Source organism: Pelobates fuscus, chromosome 5 (assembly GCF_036172605.1).
Source record: "Pelobates fuscus isolate aPelFus1 chromosome 5, aPelFus1.pri, whole genome shotgun sequence".
NCBI lineage: Eukaryota > Metazoa > Chordata > Amphibia > Anura > Pelobatidae > Pelobates > Pelobates fuscus.
Window position 1 is genome coordinate 266648263 of NC_086321.1, and position 21560 is coordinate 266669822.

Sequence of the window (21560 nt, forward strand, 5' to 3'; positions counted from 1 at the left end):
ATATTAACATTGGGTATTTTTAAACTCAGGACAAAATTTAGAAACTATTTAGCACGGGTGTTTTTTGGCGGTTGTATATGCATAACAGATTTTGGGGTTCAAAGTTAGAAAAAGTGTATTTAAAAAAAATGTCATCATATTTTATAATGTTTTTTATAGTAAATTATATAATATGATGAAAATAATGGTATTTTTAGAAAGACCATTTAATGGCGAGAAAAACAGTATATAATATGTGTGGGTACAGTAAACGAGTAAGAGGAAAATTACAGCTAAACACAAACACTGCAGAAATGGAAAAACAGCCCTGGTCCTTAACGGAAAGTTGAAAGCCGGTCTGGTCGGTAAGGGCTTACTTAACACTAGTGATGTCCCGAACAGTTCGCCGGGAACCGTTCGCCAGCGAACATAGCGAACACGCGCGATGTTCGGTCAGCCCCCTATTCGTCATCATTGAGTAAACTTTGACCCTGTACCTCACAGTCAGCAGACACGTTCCAGCCAATCAGCAGCAGACCCTCCCTCCCAGACCCTCCCACCTCCATGACGAATAGGGGGCGGGCCGAACATCGCGCGTGTTCGCGACCGCGAACATGCTATGTTCGCTGGCGAACGGTTCCTGGCGAACTGTTCGGGACATCACTACTTAACACTCATCTTGCAGCATATGCATTTTACAAACTGCATGGCATATTGTATCACATAATATCCAACACCATGGCCAATTAAGGAGGGATTATATTGACAGCAAAAAAAAAAACACTTTTAGTAATGTATCATTATGTGTCTGCTTCGACAGATCTAACATATGTGTCTTATGCAAGTCGATTTTCATATTTCCACCAGAAAACATGCAGAAAAAAACATGAATGTTTTCCTTGGGGATATACCGTATCTACTAAATATAAAAAAAAAAAACAAGCAGTGGGGTGTCCCTTTAAATAACTCGAGTTACATGCACTATTGCTGCTTTTATCCTGAAAAGATTAGGCTAGCCGAGTACTATACACGAGAGACCACACGGCAGCCGCGGTGAACTACAAAATGTCTCCGCAGAAGAATGTTTAACTTGGAGCCAAGATACATTGACAATGAAGGCATTAGTCTCCAGAAAAATGGCGCCTGTTCAGGCGACAAATTAAATAGGAAGTTGTATAGCTCTGTTTTGGAGGTAGAGGGGCGGGGTGTTTATGTTTGTCCTATAGCTGTCTACTTCCTGTTTGGAGACATCCCTGAGAGCACCATGTGTGCCATGCGGATGGAGGAGGCTATCGGCCAGGTTGTGCTGCCTGGAGATGTTCTGCTGCTCCCTGGCCAGTCTCAGGATGCCCCTCTATCCTTGTCCGGGGCCCCCCAAGTTGCCAGGGTTAAGGTGGTGTGTGGCCCCGGACTCCTGAGGCGGGGTGACGATCTACAGGTCAGCAAGTGTGGGCTGCTGAGACACAAGGAGCCTTCCGTCTACTGGGTGGACTCTCAGCAGAAAAGGGTACATATCCTACCACTAATTATATACCGGGAAGAACTGGCATGTACTGGGTGTGTGCACAGCTACCGTCAGGTTTCAAAATCTAACATTCCGACCCATGTTCTGTAATAGGAACGACAGAAGCCTGAGAGATTACTTTGTTACACTTTGTGTGTCTCATTTATCACTTAATAGTAACACCTATATAATCTAATCACACTACCTACATTACCTCAACACCATCACTAACGTTAATCCCTACACTATGCAATAATGTATAGATTACCCTTACTCACTACACAATCTCTATCTACACTAATCCTAACCAATTAACCACTACAATCCATAATACTTATAATAACACTAATCCTAACCTGAAAGTACAATGTTATTTTTATATATATATATATAATGTAAATCTAAAGTGGAAAAATGCCAATGAGCAGTGCTCTAATGGTATGATTTTCCTCTTCATACACAGTCATGGGTCTTTCTCAATCTCCCTGAAATGCTTTGACATTGAGGATATTACTTGACCAGGACGATGAGTGAATACAACCCATTTTAAGAGTTAGAGTAATAGTTTTATTTTAATTAAAAAAAAAAAAAAATACTTACAAGGACACACTAGGCACCATAATCACGATAGCATGCAGTAGTAATAATGGTATTAGAGTCTGTGGGCACTCTCCCGAGGTAATCTGTCAAATTGTTCAGTTTGACACTTCTCTTGTGCTGGAAATTCCATAAACCAGTAGAATGAAAAACTGGTATTTGTCAGATGGTATCAGAAGACAATGAATTTATATGGCAAAACATTGAAATGGCTTAGATTATCAACATTTATCTGTGTATATTTGTTTTTAATTTAATGGCAGCACTGGCCTTGTCACCTAAACTGTGACTAGAGCACTGTGACATTAGGAGTACTAATATGTATTCCTAACACTATAGTGTTCCTTTAGGAGCTGAACATTTTAAGAATTTATTCTATCAAATTAATTTTGTAATTCTTTTTTTTTTTTTTAGTATGTACCCGTGAAGGGTGACCATGTCATTGGCATTGTAACTGTGAAATCTGGAGATGTATTCAAGCTGGACATTGGAGCTAGTGAGCAAGCTTCGTTGTCTTTCATGGCATTTGAAGGTGCAACTAAAAAAAACAGACCAAACGTAAAGGTAGGTTTATTTTTAGAGGACTGCAGTCATACTTCAAATTGAAATTCTTGTTAAATATTTTCCCCATATAAAATTGAACAAATGGTGCAGCAAAGTAAGTAATGCTCTGTTCTTCTCTCACTCGCGGTCATCGGCCCTTCATTTCCTTTTCTAGCTCTGTGCTCTAGTCCTGTCCTCGTCCTTTAAGTTTTAATCTGCTGTAGACTTTTCTCTCTCTCATTACCTTGTTCTCCATTGACAGTGCAGCAAGGTACAAAGTAGCCTTTCACCAAGAAACACATCAGAGTGTCAAGTAAAGACTTGTGGGGGGTGGGCAAGGCGCGAGGGAGAGGCAGGCAACATTGTATTCCTGGCACTATAGTATCACTTTAAATAGAATGTTCTGACTTTCACTTTAAATGCGATATGGAAAAAAAATAAAAATGAACTTTTAAAAGAATACTCCAAGCACTATAGCCTGTTTTACTGTAGTCAAACAGTCTAAGAATGATTTGTCAAAGTACCTGGGGACTACAGAGCGCCCGCCACCTCCTCTACAGCCAGTAGCTCTGCTACTGAGGTAAGGTCAGCATTGCTTGTGTCCCAGCCAACTTAAATTAGACATTAACTTTAATCTTTCACTTTAGTAAATAACCATGAATGAGTGTATACAGTTTAATTATAATACTATCATTTTGCTTTGTAGGTTGGAGATCTTGTTTATGGACAGTTCATTGTTGCAAATAAAGACATGGAGCCAGAATTGGCCTGCATAGACAGTTCTGGAAAAGCAAATGGAATGGGTGTTTTTGGACAAGATGGATTCATGTTTAAAGTGTCGTTGGGTCTAGTAAGAAAGTAAATACATTTTTTTTTCTCATTTAAGTATTAGAGGAATCTACATAATGCTTACAGTGTATATTAGACCATAATTACCCCATACAGTCTAGTGGCTGGAGTATATGTAAATGTGATTAATGGCATGGTGATAAATAATTGACCGTGGTGTAGTAGTTCTCCACAAATTACATGCAGGTTTATTCACGAACACTAATGAAATAGCCAAGTTATGATCATGGAGTTAGAAAATGTTAGCTGTGAGCTATGGGATTCTGAATACATCTGTATACTTTGTGCAGTGCTAAATGACATCAATTGTGGAAAAAGTCAAAACACTCCAGGCAACTAGCATTGTAAAAAGAAACCACCACATGTTTGAAGAAACCATACAAAAGCCAGGGAAAATAAAACGCATTGTAGAATGAGTGGAAAATCCACACAGGAATGTCCTTATGGTTAATAATTGACACAGGTCCACAGCTAGGCAATAATTTGTTGTAGCTCTTCACTTTAATTGCGGGGATTGCGGTAAAGATATAAAGTACTAGTCAACAGTTTAAAAAAAAAAAAAATTCCAATGTATAGTCTTACACCACCACTAAACTATCCTCTTCTGGGATTTTGGAAAAAGAAAATACCAGTAAGAGTAAAAATTAATTTTGTGTGAAAGGCAAAGATGAAATAATTGTATTTAACTTTTTTTTTTTTTTTTTTTTTTTTTTACAGGTTGCTAACACCACAGAACGACATTATTCAGGAGCTAATGAATGTTTACCCATTGGAAATAGTTATTGGGATGAATGGTAGGATATGGACAAAGGCGAAAACCACCCAACAGACATTAATTATTGCTAATTTACTAGAGGCTTGTGAATACTTAACAGCTGCACAGAGGAAGCATGTATTTGCACAATTTGCTGACGGCATGTAAATGAGTCTATGTACAGACCTAATTTTATCAATCTTAATTCAGAACAAAAGTGCTATTCATGTTCTCGGCCAGGAAATGACTAGCTGATTTTGCCTGTTCTTTTAAAAATCCTTGCAGCCTATATGATTTTCATTGTTGTTCTATCCACCTGACAATTATACCTTTTCTTGGAGAAAGCATTTAGAAAAACTTGACCAATGTTAGTCATTAAGCTCCAAAATGTAGAGAATTCAAATCTGCATGTCAAAATTCTCAATTTTAGCTAAAGTTACTGCTTGGCCATTTTTCTCTAAATTCAGCACTTTGGATTTCAGTTTGTTGCATTCAGAACAACCGTGTTTACATTTGCTCAGTTCTGTTTCTTTTAAAATATGGATTGTAACAGTGTTTTATAAAATCCTATTTTTTTTTTTATCATTGCTTGGTACTGATATATATATATATTACAACTCCAACAATATTGACAGAGGTATATTTTATCATCAATAACAAATGTTTGGTTAGATCACACACACAAAATGGTATTACCAAACTCTTGGATACAATATTGGACATGTAGCTGAGCCTCTACCAGCATGATCATACTTCTAATTAAACACTTCAAAGGATATGTTGCCACTGGTTCCAGACTTTGTCTTAATGCAAAATACATACCAAATCCCCTTTAAAATGTATTAAATAAGCATTAAAAATGGGAGAAGACAAACACTATTTGCTTAAGAAATAAAATCCAGTAGATAAAGTCTGCAAAGTCTGGCAGATATAAAAGCACATTTCACGGAGGTACATTATACACTTTGATAGACATTCTTGTCAAAATGCGTTTGTGTTCACTGTGCTATAACTACTTTGTAGCTACTAGATCTTATTTATTTCTTGAGCAAATAGTGTTTAACTCTACCATTTTAATGCTTATTTAATACGTTCTAAAGGGGATTTTTGATAAAGTCAGGCACCAGTGGCAACATATCCTTTGGAGTGTTTACTTAGATGGCTTTAAAGGGACACTATAGTCATCAGTGCAACTACATGTATTCCTGACACTATAGTGTTAACATGACCATCTAGCCCCCCTGGGCCCCTCATGCCTCCATAAATATAGTACAAATCTTACTGTATTCAAGCCCGAAGCTGTAAATCTGCATGCTGTTAGACTCAGGAAAAACAAGCAGTCTGCTGACATGTGATAGCCTGATCCAATCACAGTGCTTCCCCATAGGATTGGCTGAGACTGACAGAGGCAGATCAGGGGCAAAGCCAGCATGATTCAAACACAGCCCTGGCCAATCAGCATCTCCTCATAGAGAGGAATTGAATCAATGAATCTCTATGAGGAAAGTTCAGTGTCTGCATGCAGTGAGAAGAGATACTGAATCACAGGATGCTCGTGCACAGCAGATTTGAGTGGATGGAGGCATATTATGCCTCCATCAACTCATAAGTCCCTCTGGTTCACTCTGAGTGACTGCAACTGGAGGTGTTCCTAGGTTTCAATGTAAACACTGTATTTTCTCAGAAAATATAGTGTTTACATGAGGCTGCAGGGAGCTATAGTTCTCACCTGAACAACATCATTAAGCTGAAGTTGTTCAGGTGACTATAGTGTCCCTTTTAAGTCTGAGCCTGCTGGAAGAGGTTCCGTTACTTGTCCAATATTGTATCCAATAGCATGGCAATACCATTTTGTGTGTTCTCTCACCAAAAAGGTGTTGGTTTGTTCACTTAAAGGACCACTTAAGCTCAATGCAGTGGTCTGGGTGCCAGGTCCCTCTAGTTTTAACCCTGCAGCTGAAAACAGCAGTTTCAGAGAAACTGTTTCACTGAGGGTTAATTTTAATCCAGCCTCTAGTGGCTGTCTCACTGACAGCCGCTAGAGGCGCTTCTGTGATTCTCACTGTGAAAATCAGTGAGAAGACACTGGACGTCCATAGGAAAGCATTGAGTAATGCTTTCATATGGGCTGTTTGAATGCGCGTGCGCAACCCATGCGGATCTGACGTCGGCAGGGGGTCAAGAGTTTCCCAGCACAGAGAGAGCCCGGCGCTTGAAAAAGGCAAGTGGCTGAAGGGGTTTTTACCCCCTTCAGCTCAGCAGGAAGGGGGGCCTAATGACCCTATAGTGCCAGGAAAAAGTTTGTTTTCCTGCCACTATAGTGCTCCGTTAAGTGTGTGTTTGAGTGACTATATCACATGTTGATTGGAACATTATTTGACACCACTTTATCCTTCAACTTGTTTCATTAGTTTATTATATTTTCTCATTACATTGTAATCTAGAGTAAACATATTTACAAACCGGGCTGTAGTGGTAGACCGACCTTTTAAGTGCCAGATGATGGCATTACTTTGTTGGGTTATCGTTTAATCCAATGCTTTTCATAGAATTGGATCAGTCTCGCCCACCGGCCGACGGAAGAACAGGGAGGAGCGTCGCGGAGGAGGAGACAGCGGCGAGTAACCAGGGATTGGTGGGTGGGAGGGAGAGGGACCCTTCAGTGCCAGGAAAACGGATCGTTTTCCTGGCACTGGAATTTCCCTTTAACATGCTCTATTTCATAAAACCATATTAATTATTAAAGATGTTTAAAACCAGTTCCTGAATATATTCCCCTAATGGAACACTCCAATCCCTATAACTTCAGCTCAATGAATTTGTTATAGCAGTATTTGGTGCAATCTTACCTTCAGGGGTTGCATGTTTCTCTCAATGGCTGATCAGTGATCAGGCAAGAGTGTCAGGTGATGCTCTTAACCTACCACCAGTTGTCTGTTAAAATCTTCCTCATAGACCAGTGGCAGAGAGTAAAGAAGGCAAGGCACTATCCACTATGTATTTGAAAGAAATTAAACAGATGCATTTTTTTTCCTTTTTGAATGTTTTAATACAGTTGTTGAATAACTTAAGGATAAAGTAAAAACACATCACACTCTAAGCAGAAATAAATAAGCACATTAGATGTTTGTCCTATTTGACAGAATCGCGAAGAAAAAAGCCTTTTCCAGGTGGAACTCCCGCTTTCAATGCATCTGGCCAGCTTTGGGTCTCTAGATATGTGGCCAACACATCAAATACTGTGAAATTGAAAATGTGTTTGTTTAAATATGCATGTTGTATTTGAACTGTTTACAGCCTAAACATAATTGTGTAGCATTTAGCAGAGTGGCATGCATATAGCAAACAGGGCATTATGAAATCTGCCTGATCTATATACCTATACAGATGTAGAAGAATCAGAAGCCATCTAACATCCCAGCGGTAACTTGCAATAGGCTGGAAGATGTGTCTCTGCTTATAGAAGTCCTTTAATGCAAAACTATTGATCACAGGTATCCAGAATTGATGGCCAGCTCGATTATCTTTGTTAGGAAATTAGTTTATGATTTGATAAGTTGCTTGGCAAGTGTTAAATGTTTTGATGTAATTGAATGATAAAACAATCTGGGAGCTTAAAGACATGTTAGACATGACTCAAGAACACTGTAATTGTTAATTCAGGTACTAACCATATGTGGAAGTTTCATAGTTTACCTGAGCGTGCTGGCATACATACACATGAAATAGCTAAATAAAACCGGATTGAAATTTTTTCCATAGCAAAGTTAGTTTAAAGGAACACTATAGTGTCAAGAACACAAACATACATTTCTAACTCTATTGTGATAACAAGTCCCTTGGTTCCCTCTTTGTAGTAAAAAGGTAAGTTTACCTTTTCCCACGCCAGTCAAATTGATGATCTCAGCCAAACCAATGCTTTCCCATAATAAAGTATTTGGGATGGTATTGCACATGCACGTCAAAACACTATGCTGCGCCAATCGGCATCTTCTCAGATATGCACTAGATCAAACCAGTTCTATAGAGGAAAATTTAGCGCCTCCATGCAGAGCGTGGAGATTATGAACGTAGGTGCAGCATTGACCCAGGAATCACCTCTATGGTTGTCTTGAGAGACAGCCACTAAAGTTGTTCCTATGCAGTAAACGCTGCTTTTTCCCTGAAAAGGCAGTGTTTACATTAAAATGCCTGCAGGGACATGTTATACGCACCAGAACAGCTTTTTAAGCTGTAGTTCTGCTTACTATAGTGTCCCTTTAAGATGGCCATCTAACTACTTCTACAATAGCCTTTAACCCCTTAAGGACACATGACATGTGTGACATGTCATGATTCCCTTTTATTCCAGAAGTTTGGTCCTTAAGGGGTTAAAGGACCACTATAGTGCCAGGAAAACACTCGTTTTCCTGGCACTATAGTGCCCTTAGGGTGCCCCCACCCTCAGGGTCCCACTCCCGCCGGGCTGGATGGAGAGGAAGGGAAGGGGTTAAACTTACCTCTTTTTCCAGCGCCGGGCGGGGGACTCTCCTCCTCGGCTGCATGCGCGGCAGGAGCCACGCGCGCATTCAGCTGGTCTCAGGAAAGCATTGTAAATGCTTTCCTATGGACACTGGCGTCTTCTCACTGTGATTTTCACAGTGAGAAGCACGCAAGCCCTCTAGCGGCTGTCAATGAGACAGCCACTAGAGGCTGGATTAACCCGAATATAAACATAGCAGTTTCTCTGAAACTGATATGTTTATATAAAAAAGGGTTAACCCTAGCTGGACCTGGCACCCAGACCACCTCATTAAGCTGAAGTGGTCTGGGTGCCTATAGTGGTCCTTTTAATACCTAAGGATTAAACGACTGAATTCAGCAGATGATAGAGATCTACTCTTAGCTACCCCATTAACAGTTTACGTTCTCTGGTTACTCAAAATCAGGATTATTATCACAAATACACATGTGTTTATAACTGTGCTCTTTATTAATAAAGCACAACATTTCTAAAGTAGTTTAAACGCTCTTTGCAACTTACTACAAAGAGTGCAAACACAAATTTTTACCTTGATTGATTGCTAGTATCTCAGAATGGAAGTTTTTCAGATTAACGTTCTTAACCATATATTCTGGTATTGGCAGTCGGGCAGTCTGCAAGCCATTTTCTCTAGCTTTATGATATGTCAATTTCTATAGGAGAAACAACAAAACCTGTTAAATGTTCAAACATTACACTAACATAACAGTACTGTTGTGGTTATGGTGCCAAGAGTGTTCTCGTGCCCCCATTTAGTAACGATTTGATTATTTACCTAGGGCTGTCATTCTCTGCCTTTCCTCAGTCAGAAGCTTTTATAATGGCGTTAATCCCAGAAGTGCAGGGTTTAGCTGCGAGTGACCAGCTGATGGTCAGATCCTGCACTGTAGGTCTCGACTCAGAGCTAATGGAAGCAACTAGCAGGAACTTCTGGCTGAGAGGAGGCAGGAAAAAGTACTCACTCAGCAAACCCCTAGATAAGAAGTCAAAATTGTAATTTGAGTACTTTCATGATGGGAGGCCCCAGTGCACTTCTGGCACCATAACCACAACAATAATCTTTTAAAGGAAATCTGTATATATTATGAAAATCAGTTGGAGGCTGCCCACTAACTACATTTCCTAAACAGCTTCACAGGTTACACAAAACCTCTTTATAGTACTCAACATTAGCACAGGTTGACTACTGAAAGTACAGCACTGAGACTCTGACCAGTTGACAATTTGGGCACAGATGAACTGCAAATTTTAGGCCAAAATAGCTCAAAGATTTTTTGTTTCAATCAGCCTATCTTTGCATAAACTATATCCACAAATTCCTGGTTTAGGTCTGGTTTTAAATCTCTTCCCTGCATTTTGTTTTTGGCAATACAATACAGTACTATCCATTAAAGGAACACTATAGTCACCTAAATTACTTTAGCTAAATAAAGCAGTTTTAGTGTATAGATCATTCCCTGTCATTTAGGAGTTAAATCACTTTGTTTCTGTTTATGCAGCCCTAGCCACACCTCCCCTGGCTATGATTGACAGAGCCTGCATGAAAACAAAACACAGGTTTCACTTTCAAACAGATGTAATTTACCTTAAATAATTGTATCTCAATCTGTAAATTGAACTTTAATCACATACAGGAGGCTCTTGCAGGGTCTAGCAAGCTATTAGCATAGCAGGGGATAAGAAAATCTTAATGAAACAGAACTTGCAATAAAGAAAGCCTAAATAGGGCGCTCTTTACAGGAAGTGTTTATGGAAGGCTGTGCAAGTCACATGAAGGAAGGTGTGACTAGGGTTCATAAACAAAGGGATTTAACTCCTAAATGGCAGAGGATTGAGCAGTGAGGCTGCAGGGGCATGTTCTATACACCAAAACTGCTTCATTAAGCTAAAGTTGTTCAGGTGACTATAGTGTCCCTTTAATGAAATTGCAGATTAATAAACATTTAAGACATTTTGAGCTCTGCCAGTGAGGTCTATCAAACCGCAAGAGCAAAGAAACAAATTAAGTTGCAGATATTGACAGGATTAGCACAATGTTTACAAGTTTAACAGCCTCAATGGTCCAGGTAGGCTGCCGAGGACGTGTGACTCATGGGGTAATAAGAGTCACAATATGCTCCAGATTATCTTCCAAAATCATCATATTTTGAAGGATTATACTTTGTTAAACTGTCTCTGGGTTATAGATTAGAACTGAGCTGAGAAGCTTTATCTAAACATAAAAAAGGAGTATGGCAATCAATTTTACCCTCAATTAAATGTAAGTAAGAAACACCCCATAAATGAAATATATCTGAAAAACAAAAATGGTAATGTAACATTGTGCAAAATGTAATTTTTTATATTCACCTTCTGTATACTTTCATCCACCAATCCACCAAGCACATAAACCTTCTGAGGGTCAATATCTTTAAGAGCTGTGACAAAAAGGGAGAAAACACTGACTTGCATGTCAGCCTATCATCTGTAAATACTAAAAGTCTGATACAAGAACTGAAACACTGACCTGTGATTTTGCTTACAATTACAGTAAAACAGCTTTAAGACCTATTTACAAGTCTGACAAGTGCATGTCTTCAAATATAATTTATTACAGCCACAGTTTGAACACTGAAGCAATTAGATTTACCAAAAGGTCATATTCTCTGCAATATATGGCAACGGTCATTTACAGTGTGAGTTGACACTATGGATCACAAAAACTCTGCAACTAAACATTAGGGTTATTTACTTAAGTGAGAAATCTCAGGAACTACACGTGAACTTAAAGGGACACTCCACGCACCCAGACCACTTCATTGGTGTGGTATGGGTGCTAACTCCCACCACCCTTAACCCTGCAAGTGTAATTATTGCAGTTTTTATATACTGCAATAATTACTTTGCAGGGTTAAGTTCTCCTCTAGTGGCTGTCTATCAGACAGCCACTAAAGGGACTTCTGTGTTCGTAGAACAGGAAAAGCATTGTAAACAACACTGGACATCCTCATGCTATGCATGAGGACCTCCAGCATTGCCGGAATCCCCATAGTAAAAGCATTGAATAATGCTTTCCTATGGGGAGGTCTAATGCACGTGCACGGCCATTGCCGCGCATGCACATTAGGTCTCCTTAGTCAGCGGGGGAGGAATGTGGGGGAGCCTGACCCAACGCCGAGGGACATCGGCGGTGGATTCAGGTAAGTGGCTGAAGGGGTTTTAACCCCTTAAGCAACATGGGATGGAGGGTGGAAGGGAGAGGGACTCTGCAGGGTCCTGCAGTGCCAGGAAAACATATGTTTTCATGGCACTGGAGAGTCCCTTTAAAGTGAATTTCAAATCTAATGGGATAATCCACTTTCCAAATTAAACACCAAAAAACTGTTAGTAGATATAATGACCAATAAAACATTCATACATTTAATTATGCACTATTTCATTGAAGTATCTAAAAACAGCTTGCAAAATCCTGGCACTACCACAGGACAGGCAAGGGAGCTGTGCATGAAGAGCTCCCTTGCTGCTTGTCTACAGCACCTCTTGCCATGTACATATAGACCTAGAACTAACTCTGCTTGCGCTGGGCTGTCCTTGTGCTGACCTAAGATGGCTGGCCGTCTCTTGGGCACTCACAATCTTTCTGACTCCACATGTTCCACCACTGTTTACAAGTCAAGTTCTCTTAGCAATTACCTGCCTCTTACGTTTAGCTACACTAAGCTAAACAGCCAGGAAGTAACTGACTGACAGCCAGTGGGGGTTAGAACAAGTTTCATTTAGAAAAGTATTAATTTCTTTTAAAATGTGCACTTTTGATAAAATGACAAAAAAAATAAAATGGAAAACAAAAACAAAACAGACACACTCTTCAAACTAAATTACTTGAGCCCCCCAACCCTTGCCGAATATGTACACTTAACCAAAAGTGATTTTAACTTGCAACATTACCTTGCAACGTCACTGCAATGTTTTAGCCCAGTACAATAACCTTAATTTATATTTAAAGGAACACTATAGGATCAGGAACACAAACATTTATTCCTGACACTATAGTTTTAAAACTAACATTTAGGTGGTTTGCCTCCCCCTTAAAAGGGATTAAAACTTACCTTATTTCCACTGCAGCACGGGTCCACCAGCGCTGGCAATGCTCACAATCCGCCTCCTTGCGGACATCAGAATTTATGATTTTTAGCCAATCCAACACTTTTCGATCAGGAAAGCATTGGATTGGCTGTAATCAGCAAGGAGGCAGGGCCAAATGCTGGCATGGCCAATCAGCACCTCCTCATAGAGATGCATATCTAGGAGGAAAATTCAGTTTCTCCATGCAGAGCGTGGAGACGCTGAATGGCAGTGCTGCACAGTGTGGCCATCTGAGGAGTGGCCACTTAGAGGTGTCACTAGGGGGCAATGTAAACACTGCCTTTTCCATGAAAAGGCAGTGTTTGCATGAAAATGCCTACAGGGCATTTTCTCTATTATACTCATCAAAACAACTACATTATGCTGTAGTTGTTCTGGTGATATAGTGTCCCTTTAATGCTTGAAAAAGGGTCAGCGTATTAGACTAAAACATTTGTTTATCCTGTGATCCCTAATAAAGTGGATTGAAATTTGCACACACATCATTAAGGCTTTTGATACTGTTGAACATAGAAGGCTTATCAATAAACTGCAATCTTTAAGCTTGGATTCCAATATTGTTGAATGGGTAAGGCAGTGGCTGAGTGACAGGCAACAGAGGGTTGTAGTCAATGTAGTATATTCGAAGCATGGGCTTGTCACCAGTGGGGTACCTCAGGGATCTGTACTTGGACCCATTCTCTTTAATGTTTTTATTAGTGATATTGCAGAAGGTCTTGATGGTAAGGTATGTCTTTTTGCTGATTATACTAAGATATGTAACAGGGTTGATGTTCCAGGAGGGATAAGCCAAATGGCAAATGATTTAGGTAAACTAGAGAAATGGTCAGAGTTGTGGCAACTGACATTTAATGTGGCTAATTGCAAGATAATGCATCTTGGATGTAAAAATCCAAGGGCAGAGTACAGAATATTTGATAGAGTCCTAACCTCAACATCTGAAGAAAGGGATTTAGGAGTGATTATTTCTGATGACTTAAAGGTAGGCAGACAATGTAATAGAGCAGCAGGAAATGCTAGCAGAATTCTTGCTTGTATAGGGAGAGGTATTAGCAATATAAAGAGGGAAGTGCTCATGCCATTGTGCAGAACACTGGTGAAACCTTACTTGGAGTATTGTACGCAGTACTGGAGACCGTATCTCCAGAAGGATATTGATACCTTAGAGAGAGTTCAGAGAAGGGCTACTAAACTGGTTCATGGATTGCAGGATAAAACTCACCAGGAAAGGTTAAAAGGATCATTTATAGCTTGGAGGAAAGACAAGACAGGGGGGATATGATAGACACATTTAAATACATAAAGGGAATCAACACAGTAAAGGAGGAGACTATATTTAAAAGAAGAAAAACTACCACAAGAGGTCATAGTCTTAAATTAGAGGTGCAAAGGTTTAAAAATAATATCTGGAAGTATTACTTTACTGAGAGGGTAGTGGATGCATGGAATAGCCTTCCAGCTGAAGTGGTAGAGGTTAACACAGTGAAGGAGTTTAAACATGTGTGGGATATGCATAAGGCTATCCTAGCAATAAGATAAGGCCAGGGACTAATGAAAGTATTTTAAAAAATTGGGCAGACTAGATTGGCCGAATGGTTCTTATCTGCTATCACATTCTATATTTCTATGTTTCTACTAGATATTAGACTTGAAAAAAAGATGCATAAATTATGAACTTACCATTGTCTGAATCTGGCGTGAGGTAGATTATTTTCTCTAATGGGAATACGTCAAGAAAACAATTTTCTGTTTTATTAATCTTAGGGGAAAGAATGGACACATGCATTACTATGTATAATACAATCTACCAAAAGTAAGCAGTTTAGTCATGCAGAAAATAGCAGTTTCAAAGCAAGTCCTTAATGCAGTTATCACAATTCCAAGCTACCATGACAATACCAATGATTTGAAGTGGTGATTGGAGTCTGTATTTTCAACATTTCAGTAAGGAGCACCGCACATAGAGAGTTAAAGCCATTTGATGCCAGAGGTGTAATTTCGCCTCTGGCAACATCGCATAGTTCGAGTCTGGCTAATGTTAATTATGTGCACGGTGGTAGTCTGTCGTCAGCACACACAGCATACTGGGGACAGACAACCAATAGCAGCATACCCCCTTCAAATTCACCGATCAGTCCTTCCTTCTGGACACCCCTCCCCTTGCATTGAAGAGGACTGACATCACCAGAAGAAGGATTGGGCTGCAGGGAAAATTTGGCCTTGGCGTGGGGGACCAGGCCTGTATGGCTCACTACAACCAAAAATAGTGTTTTTTTGTTTTGTTTTTTAAAAAACACCACTGGATTTAAGCATTTAACAGTGCTAGTCATCTGCCACATTTATGTAGCATCAGTAAGTAACAGCAGAGTGTTCTAACCTAGTGTGCAATATATAGGGGCACTAAGCACATTGAAGCATTTATGGTGCAAAGTTTTGGAGCAATACCCTTTATTATTATTATTCTTGCCATTTATATAGCGCCAACAGATTCCGTAGCGCTTTACACTATTATGAGAGGGGATTTAACTATAAATAGGACAATTACAAATAAACTTACAGGAACAATAGGTTGAAGAGGACCCTGCTCAATCGAGCTTGCATTCTATAGGAGGTGGGGTGTAAAACACATTAGGACAGGAATTTGCAGTCAAATAAGGTGGGCTGCCCTTTAGGAGAGGGCAAGAGACAGGTATGTGAGGTAGAGGTTAGTCTTGGAGGCCATAAGCTTTCCTAAAGAGATGGGTTTTAAGGCACTTCTTAAAAGATGCAATACTAGGGGAGAGTCTGATGGCGGTAGGCAGACTATTCCATAGGAAGGGAGCCGCCCTCGAGAAGTACTGCAAGCGTGAGTTGGCCGTACGGGTGCGGACAACGGACAGGAGGTGGTCACGGGCAGAGCGGAGAGACCGAGAAGGGACATACCTATGGATCTGTGAGGAGATATAAGAGGGGCTAGAGTTGTTCAGTGCTTTATAGGTGTGAATTATTACCTTGAATTGACTCCTATAGCATACAGGAAGCCAATGTAAGGACTGGCGGAGGGGTGAGGTGTGAGAGAAACGACTAGAGAGGAAAATCAGTCTGGCAGCAGCGTTCATTACGGACTGTAGCGGTGCAGTACGGCTTTTGGGAAGACCAATCAGGAGAGGGTTACAATAATCCATGCGGGAAATTATTAGAGCATGGACAAGCTCCTTGGTAGTATCTGGTGCAAGAAAGGGGCGGATGCGGGCTATGTTTTTAAGATGGAATCTACAGGATTTGGCAACATGCTGGATGTGACGCTCAAAGGTGAGGCCAGAATCAAGTATGACGCCAAGACAGCGCGCTTGCAAGGATGGACTGATGTGGGTACCACAAACTTGAAGGGAGAGCGAAAGAGGAGGATCAGTATTAGGAGGAGGAAAGACAAGGACAAAAAAACGGGGCTCTTCTGGAGCCTACGATATGACAACTTTTTGGCTGTAGAAATGGACTTGCGCATTAACTCTGCCAACTTTACATAACAATGATAAGTCAGAAGGAAAGTTACCCAAGTGCTTTTATTGCTATCCCCAATTTGATTGCTATGGAAAAGTGTATTTGCACTTCAGCAGAGTTATGTATGAGGGGCTGGGATATAGGCACTAGGAGAGAACTGATTTTTGTTAAACAGCTTAAAAAGTGTACAGGGCCTGTAGACTCTTTGCACCATAAAAGTTAAGCAAGTTATGGTACTTAGTATAGAATACGTGAATTAGGATATGGCACGTCAAGGCACAAGAAACATAGGGATTATGATTCAAATGTACTATGTAAGAAGCTCAACTTACAAGGTAATTGATAAAGCCGTCATTCATTCGCACACATTCATCATATAAAAGACTGTGTTCTACAAAACCTGTCAGGTAAAGCCAAAATGGTTTTGCAGCTTTCTTGTTTGACCCGTAGAGCCTTCTAATTTGAGCTGCAAGTCGACTTATTTCCTACATTACAGGAAGAAAATTAAATTACAAAAAAAAAACAAACAAAAAAAAAAAAAAACTGCAAAGCATCACACATGGATAGTTCATTCTAAAAATCAATGAGACATAACAGACTGCTAAGTAAAATGCAGGTATAATCCTTAACTGACCTGGCAACCAAACAATTAAGGCAACCAAACAATTAAAGAAACCTTAGCGTTCAGAATACAAACTTGTATTCCTAACGCTAGAGTGTTATACTAGCTAGTTAGATATCGACATACCCAAAGAAGTTGAAATAAAGTATTTTACTTCCCTTATTTCCCCCAAAGCTCTGGACCATCCATGTGGCCACTCTTCCTCTGGCTGAGTTAATCAGAGGGAATAATGTATTTATTTTTTAGGGTGGGCAGGGGGGGAATAGTGCACATTTTCAGCAATCAGCATCTCCTCATAGATGTACTTTGAATCAATGCATCTCTAGCGTTTAACATCTCCATACAGAGCGTGGAGATGAACATTGGTTCTGCCAACTTTGCAGGGCAGCAACAAGAAAGGCCCTCTAGTGGCTGCCTGAGTCTCAGAAAAGTCAATCTTTTTGCCCAAGAAAAACTTCATTAAAGGGAAACTCCAGTGCCAGGAAAACAATCCGTGGGAGGGTCCCTCTCCCTCCCACCCACCAATCTCCAGTTACTGAAGGGGTGAAAACCCCTTCAGTCACTTACCTGAGGCAGCGGCGATGTCCCTCGTCGCCGCCTCCTCCTCCGCGCCGCTCCTCCCTGTGATTCCGTCGGCCGGTGGGCGAGACTGATCCCGCCCACCGGCCGAGGAGACGTAATGCGCATGGGCGGCAATGCCGCGCATGCGCATTAGCGCTCCTCATAGGAAACGAATTTCAATGCTTTCCTATGGGGATTTGAGCGACGCTGGAGGTCCTCACACAGCGTGAGGACGTCCAGCGACGCTCTAGCAAGGAAAATCCTTGCTACAAACCAGGAAGTGACCTCTAGTGGCTGTCTAATAGACAGACACTAGAGGTGGAGTTACCCCTGCAAGGTAATTATTGCAGTTTATAAAAAACTGCAATAATTACACTTGCAGGGTTGGGAGTAGTGGGAGTTGGCACCCAGACCACTCCAATGAGCAGAAGTGGTCTGGGTGCCTGGAGTGTCCCTTTAACCCCTTAAGGACACATGACATGTGTGACATGTCATGATTCCCTTTTATTCCAGAAGCTTGGTCCTTAAGGGGTTAAGCTGCAATGGCTCTGGTGCTTAGAGTGTCCCTTAAAAAGGAATTCTGGTGCAAAATCTTTCCCTAGACTTATAGATATATATGAGCAGACGTTTAAGTAAAAAAGGTTGACTGACATTTCTTCTTCTTGTATGTTTAGGAGAAAGCCAGTGAAGCGTGTCAACATACCTAGGATACCACAGATAATTGGGCCTAATTATAGGTGGTATATAAATGCAGGACTAACATATGCCAATGATGATTTTAATTTAATATATCCAAAATAAATGCTAACAAAATCAAGCATGGAGTTGTATCATGGTAGAAGCCTTTTACAGTCAGTCTACAGAGAGAACACCCCAAAGATTATTCCACTATGCTTAATAAAATCACAGGATGAATAAAAATAAAATTAGTAATATTCATTCAAAATATAAAACTGTCTGTTTAATGGGCCACTATTTACACTTCAATGTCTCCCATATGTATGGTAAAATATACCTATCCCTCAAACAACTTTTAAATAAGCAGATATACACAGATTACACTGTATATATGGCATACACCAATGGGTGATCAGGTTGCATACGATTTTTAATAAAACATTAATTCACATGTCTTGCAGATATTGTTGAGTGGAGAGTGTACTAAGACACACAATACCTTGTAGTCTTCAAATTACAAATCAGCTATTGATTAAATCAGGCTTCCCTAAACTCTGGCCCTCCAGATGTTACTAAACTACAACTCATGATTCTATGAATGAAATAGATGGGCTGAGAATCATGGGAGTTTTAGTTCAGCAACATCTGGAGGGCCGGAGTTTGGGGAAGCCTGGATTAAATGATCAGTTTGCTCTTTGTGGTTTTAATTGTTATGTTCTGTGTTGTTTGATTTCATAAATTAATCAGGATAGTATTGATACTGTTAAAGTTCCATCACATGTAGTTTTGAATATATTATACATTACCATACAAAATAAAATTACTGTTTAAACTTTAGATACAATAAACCAAACAAATGAACTGCATATTTGGCAATAGTAACTAGAAAGCTCACATCTTGCTCAGCAATTATCATGAAATGTAAATTTGTGTCCATAACTGAACAGCAAAAGGCTGTATCTTTATAACAGAAGAGTTATAAAGCCACTTATCCATAAAATATTAACTTTGCATATAAAACCTTCCACATAGAATGTCATAGCAGAAATGGATTAGTATGCACCGACAGTCAGTGGCTTGTGTTGTACCTTTCTGCTCATGTGCATGGTCATGCTCAAGTCCACACAAAGTCTTGGACCTGAATCCTTGGCTCCCAAGACACGTTCCTTAGTTATGGCTTTCAAAAACCGTTTGCTGTGCTGCTGAGGATTGGTTCCTGAGAAAACAAATCAAACATTACTAAAATCACTAAGCCAACTAAAAGTTTTAAAGCCATCACTTTTCTTTTTTTTATGAAATGAAAAGTCCATTCACAGTAAGATATATATGAAATAAATTCTACACTTTTTTTCTAAACTTTGCCAACATTTGATTTTGACAAGGAACTATGGGTGAATCTTCGCATTCACATTCTGCTATTTCTCAACATGTGTCACTGCCCAATGGGAACAGGCATCTTACTGTGCAAGCATTAGATAATGTATGACAGATCGAGTGGGCAGTGACACATGTTCCTGGCAGGTGAAGCTCTCAGGAACAGCTGACTGACATGAGAGAGAGTATTCTTCTTTTACTACTCCCCTGCACCATGAATATACCAAGTAATGGACATGTCACTTTGGAATTCGAGAGGGAGAATTAAAAAAAAAAATAACCAAATGCAAAAAAGAAAAATGCCTCTTAAATTCAAATACCTGCATTTGAATTTTCAGCTTGTTTAGCTTTTTTTTTCTCCTTCTCCAACTTCCTCTTGCTCTTTTTTGCTGCAACTATTTTCTCCCAATGTCTTTTTTTTCTTAAAGCATTTTTCTGAAAGAAATAAACAAGTGTGTTTGCAATCAGGTTTCTTGTTTCATTATACTTTTTGAAAAAGTGCGGACAATGCAACTGTAACTAGTGAACGTAATGTAAAGGAGATTACTCAATCAGCAGAAGTAAATAAGTAAAGCCTGGCTGTTATTTCAGCAGTCATAAATACAATTGCAATACTGAACCATTATGTGAAGTTCTGGAGGACAAACATGAAAATACATTTCCACCCCCACCATCCCTCAAAGAAATTTAGCTTTTACAATGGTCAGATTAGAAATATTTTAAAGATACAGATAAAATAGACAATTTTAAAATAATTAAAAATAAATAAAAAGGGAAAAAAAAAATATTACAAAAAAAAAAAAAGATAAAAAGATATCAGTTTCTCAGAGTCGGAAAAGTGATAAACTGAAGGGAAATTGTAAGTAAAGAAGGGGACGGTATGTTAATATATTTTAACATAGCAGACCTAGCTACCCGTCCTATAAAAGGCAAACAACATATGGTGCTTTCACTATACAACATGAATATATAAACTACATATGAGAGGTCATATGTTTGATTAGGACTACAGAGTCAATTTCTATCTACAGTACAGACAATCTGCTGGCTGGGATTAGTGAGAGTAGTTTATTCATTTTATTTGTTGAACCTTACTGGAATTTTATTATGCTTTATTAGAATTTGTCGACAAAAAAAAGACAGACACTACAAGGCCACCACCTAATAGTATGGAAAACACAGGCAAGTTTTAACAGAACAGTATGAAAGGACTGCATTTTCAGACTATTCTATCTCACATGATGCTTTTGTGGAAAGGTCTATTTTACATATTAAATAGTCTCTTGCTTTTGTTTGAGATACCACTGAACACAGTAAGTTGATTATCAGTTCATAGCAAACTAGAGAACTGTCAGCAGGGGAATCAGACCACTTATAGGTAATCCAGGATGCAATGTTTTAGACCTCTCATCCCATCCTTAATAAGTACTTACTGAGCACCAGATGCCATTTTCCTTTGTGGATGAAGAAGAGCAGTCACCATCTGAGTCAATCTGAAGAGTGGTAAGGATTTCTAATAATGGTTCCCCATTTTCCAGAATACAGTTTGCATTATTAGTTTCATCATGCAATTGTTCTCTATCTGGTTGGACATTCTCTTCAGTAAGAGCATAGTGTTCTCTGCATGTCATGTTCATTTGTGCCATCGCGATAACTGCACCTGAGAAAACCGGTATGGCTTTCAAACACTGACAGCAATCACCATCAATGGGATTCAATGCAGAACAGCAGCAAGCATGTCATGTTAGGAGCTCATCCTTTAACGTCATCTCTTAGGGACGCAGCAGAAAATCTACGTTCGAAGTGTAGTGGCGGCCATCTTTGTCCCTGGAATGGATGCCCACTGTATGCGAGCATTGATGAGTGGTCTTTGCCTTCGTCATACCATACGTGCATGGAAAACGTGACGGATGCATTTCTGTTACGTTTTGTTTGAAAGGGGTCCCCTTACAAATGAAAGTCGTATACAGTA

The 21560-nt window shown here is 39.7% G+C and overlaps 2 protein-coding genes across 3 annotated transcripts; one reads left to right on the top strand and one right to left on the bottom strand.

Moving 5' to 3' along the window:
• Nucleotides 1-1217: 1217 nt before the first annotated feature.
• On the top strand, nucleotides 1218-4805 carry EXOSC3 (exosome component 3). The gene is made up of 4 exons (XM_063457249.1): nucleotides 1218-1486; nucleotides 2495-2644; nucleotides 3330-3481; nucleotides 4190-4805. Exons 1-4 carry the CDS (start codon nucleotides 1244-1246, stop codon nucleotides 4392-4394), a joined length of 750 nt encoding a protein of 249 aa, XP_063313319.1. The 5' UTR covers nucleotides 1218-1243; the 3' UTR covers nucleotides 4395-4805.
• Nucleotides 4806-7289: 2484 nt separating this feature from the next.
• On the bottom strand, nucleotides 7290-21322 carry TRMT10B (tRNA methyltransferase 10B). 2 transcript variants are annotated; one of them, XM_063457252.1, is made up of 8 exons: nucleotides 21022-21322; nucleotides 19909-20023; nucleotides 19303-19430; nucleotides 16754-16838; nucleotides 14554-14589; nucleotides 11098-11165; nucleotides 9278-9401; nucleotides 7290-7465 (listed from the first exon to the last, which is right to left on the bottom strand). In XM_063457252.1, the coding sequence occupies exons 1-8, from the start codon at nucleotides 21232-21234 to the stop codon at nucleotides 7359-7361; spliced, it is 876 nt and encodes a 291-aa protein (XP_063313322.1). In that variant the 5' UTR covers nucleotides 21235-21322; the 3' UTR covers nucleotides 7290-7358. The 2 variants fall into 2 exon arrangements, with proteins under 2 accessions (XP_063313322.1, XP_063313320.1); XM_063457250.1 differs by having other exon boundaries at nucleotides 14554-14632; nucleotides 16686-16838.
• Between the last annotated feature and the right edge of the window lie 238 nt (nucleotides 21323-21560).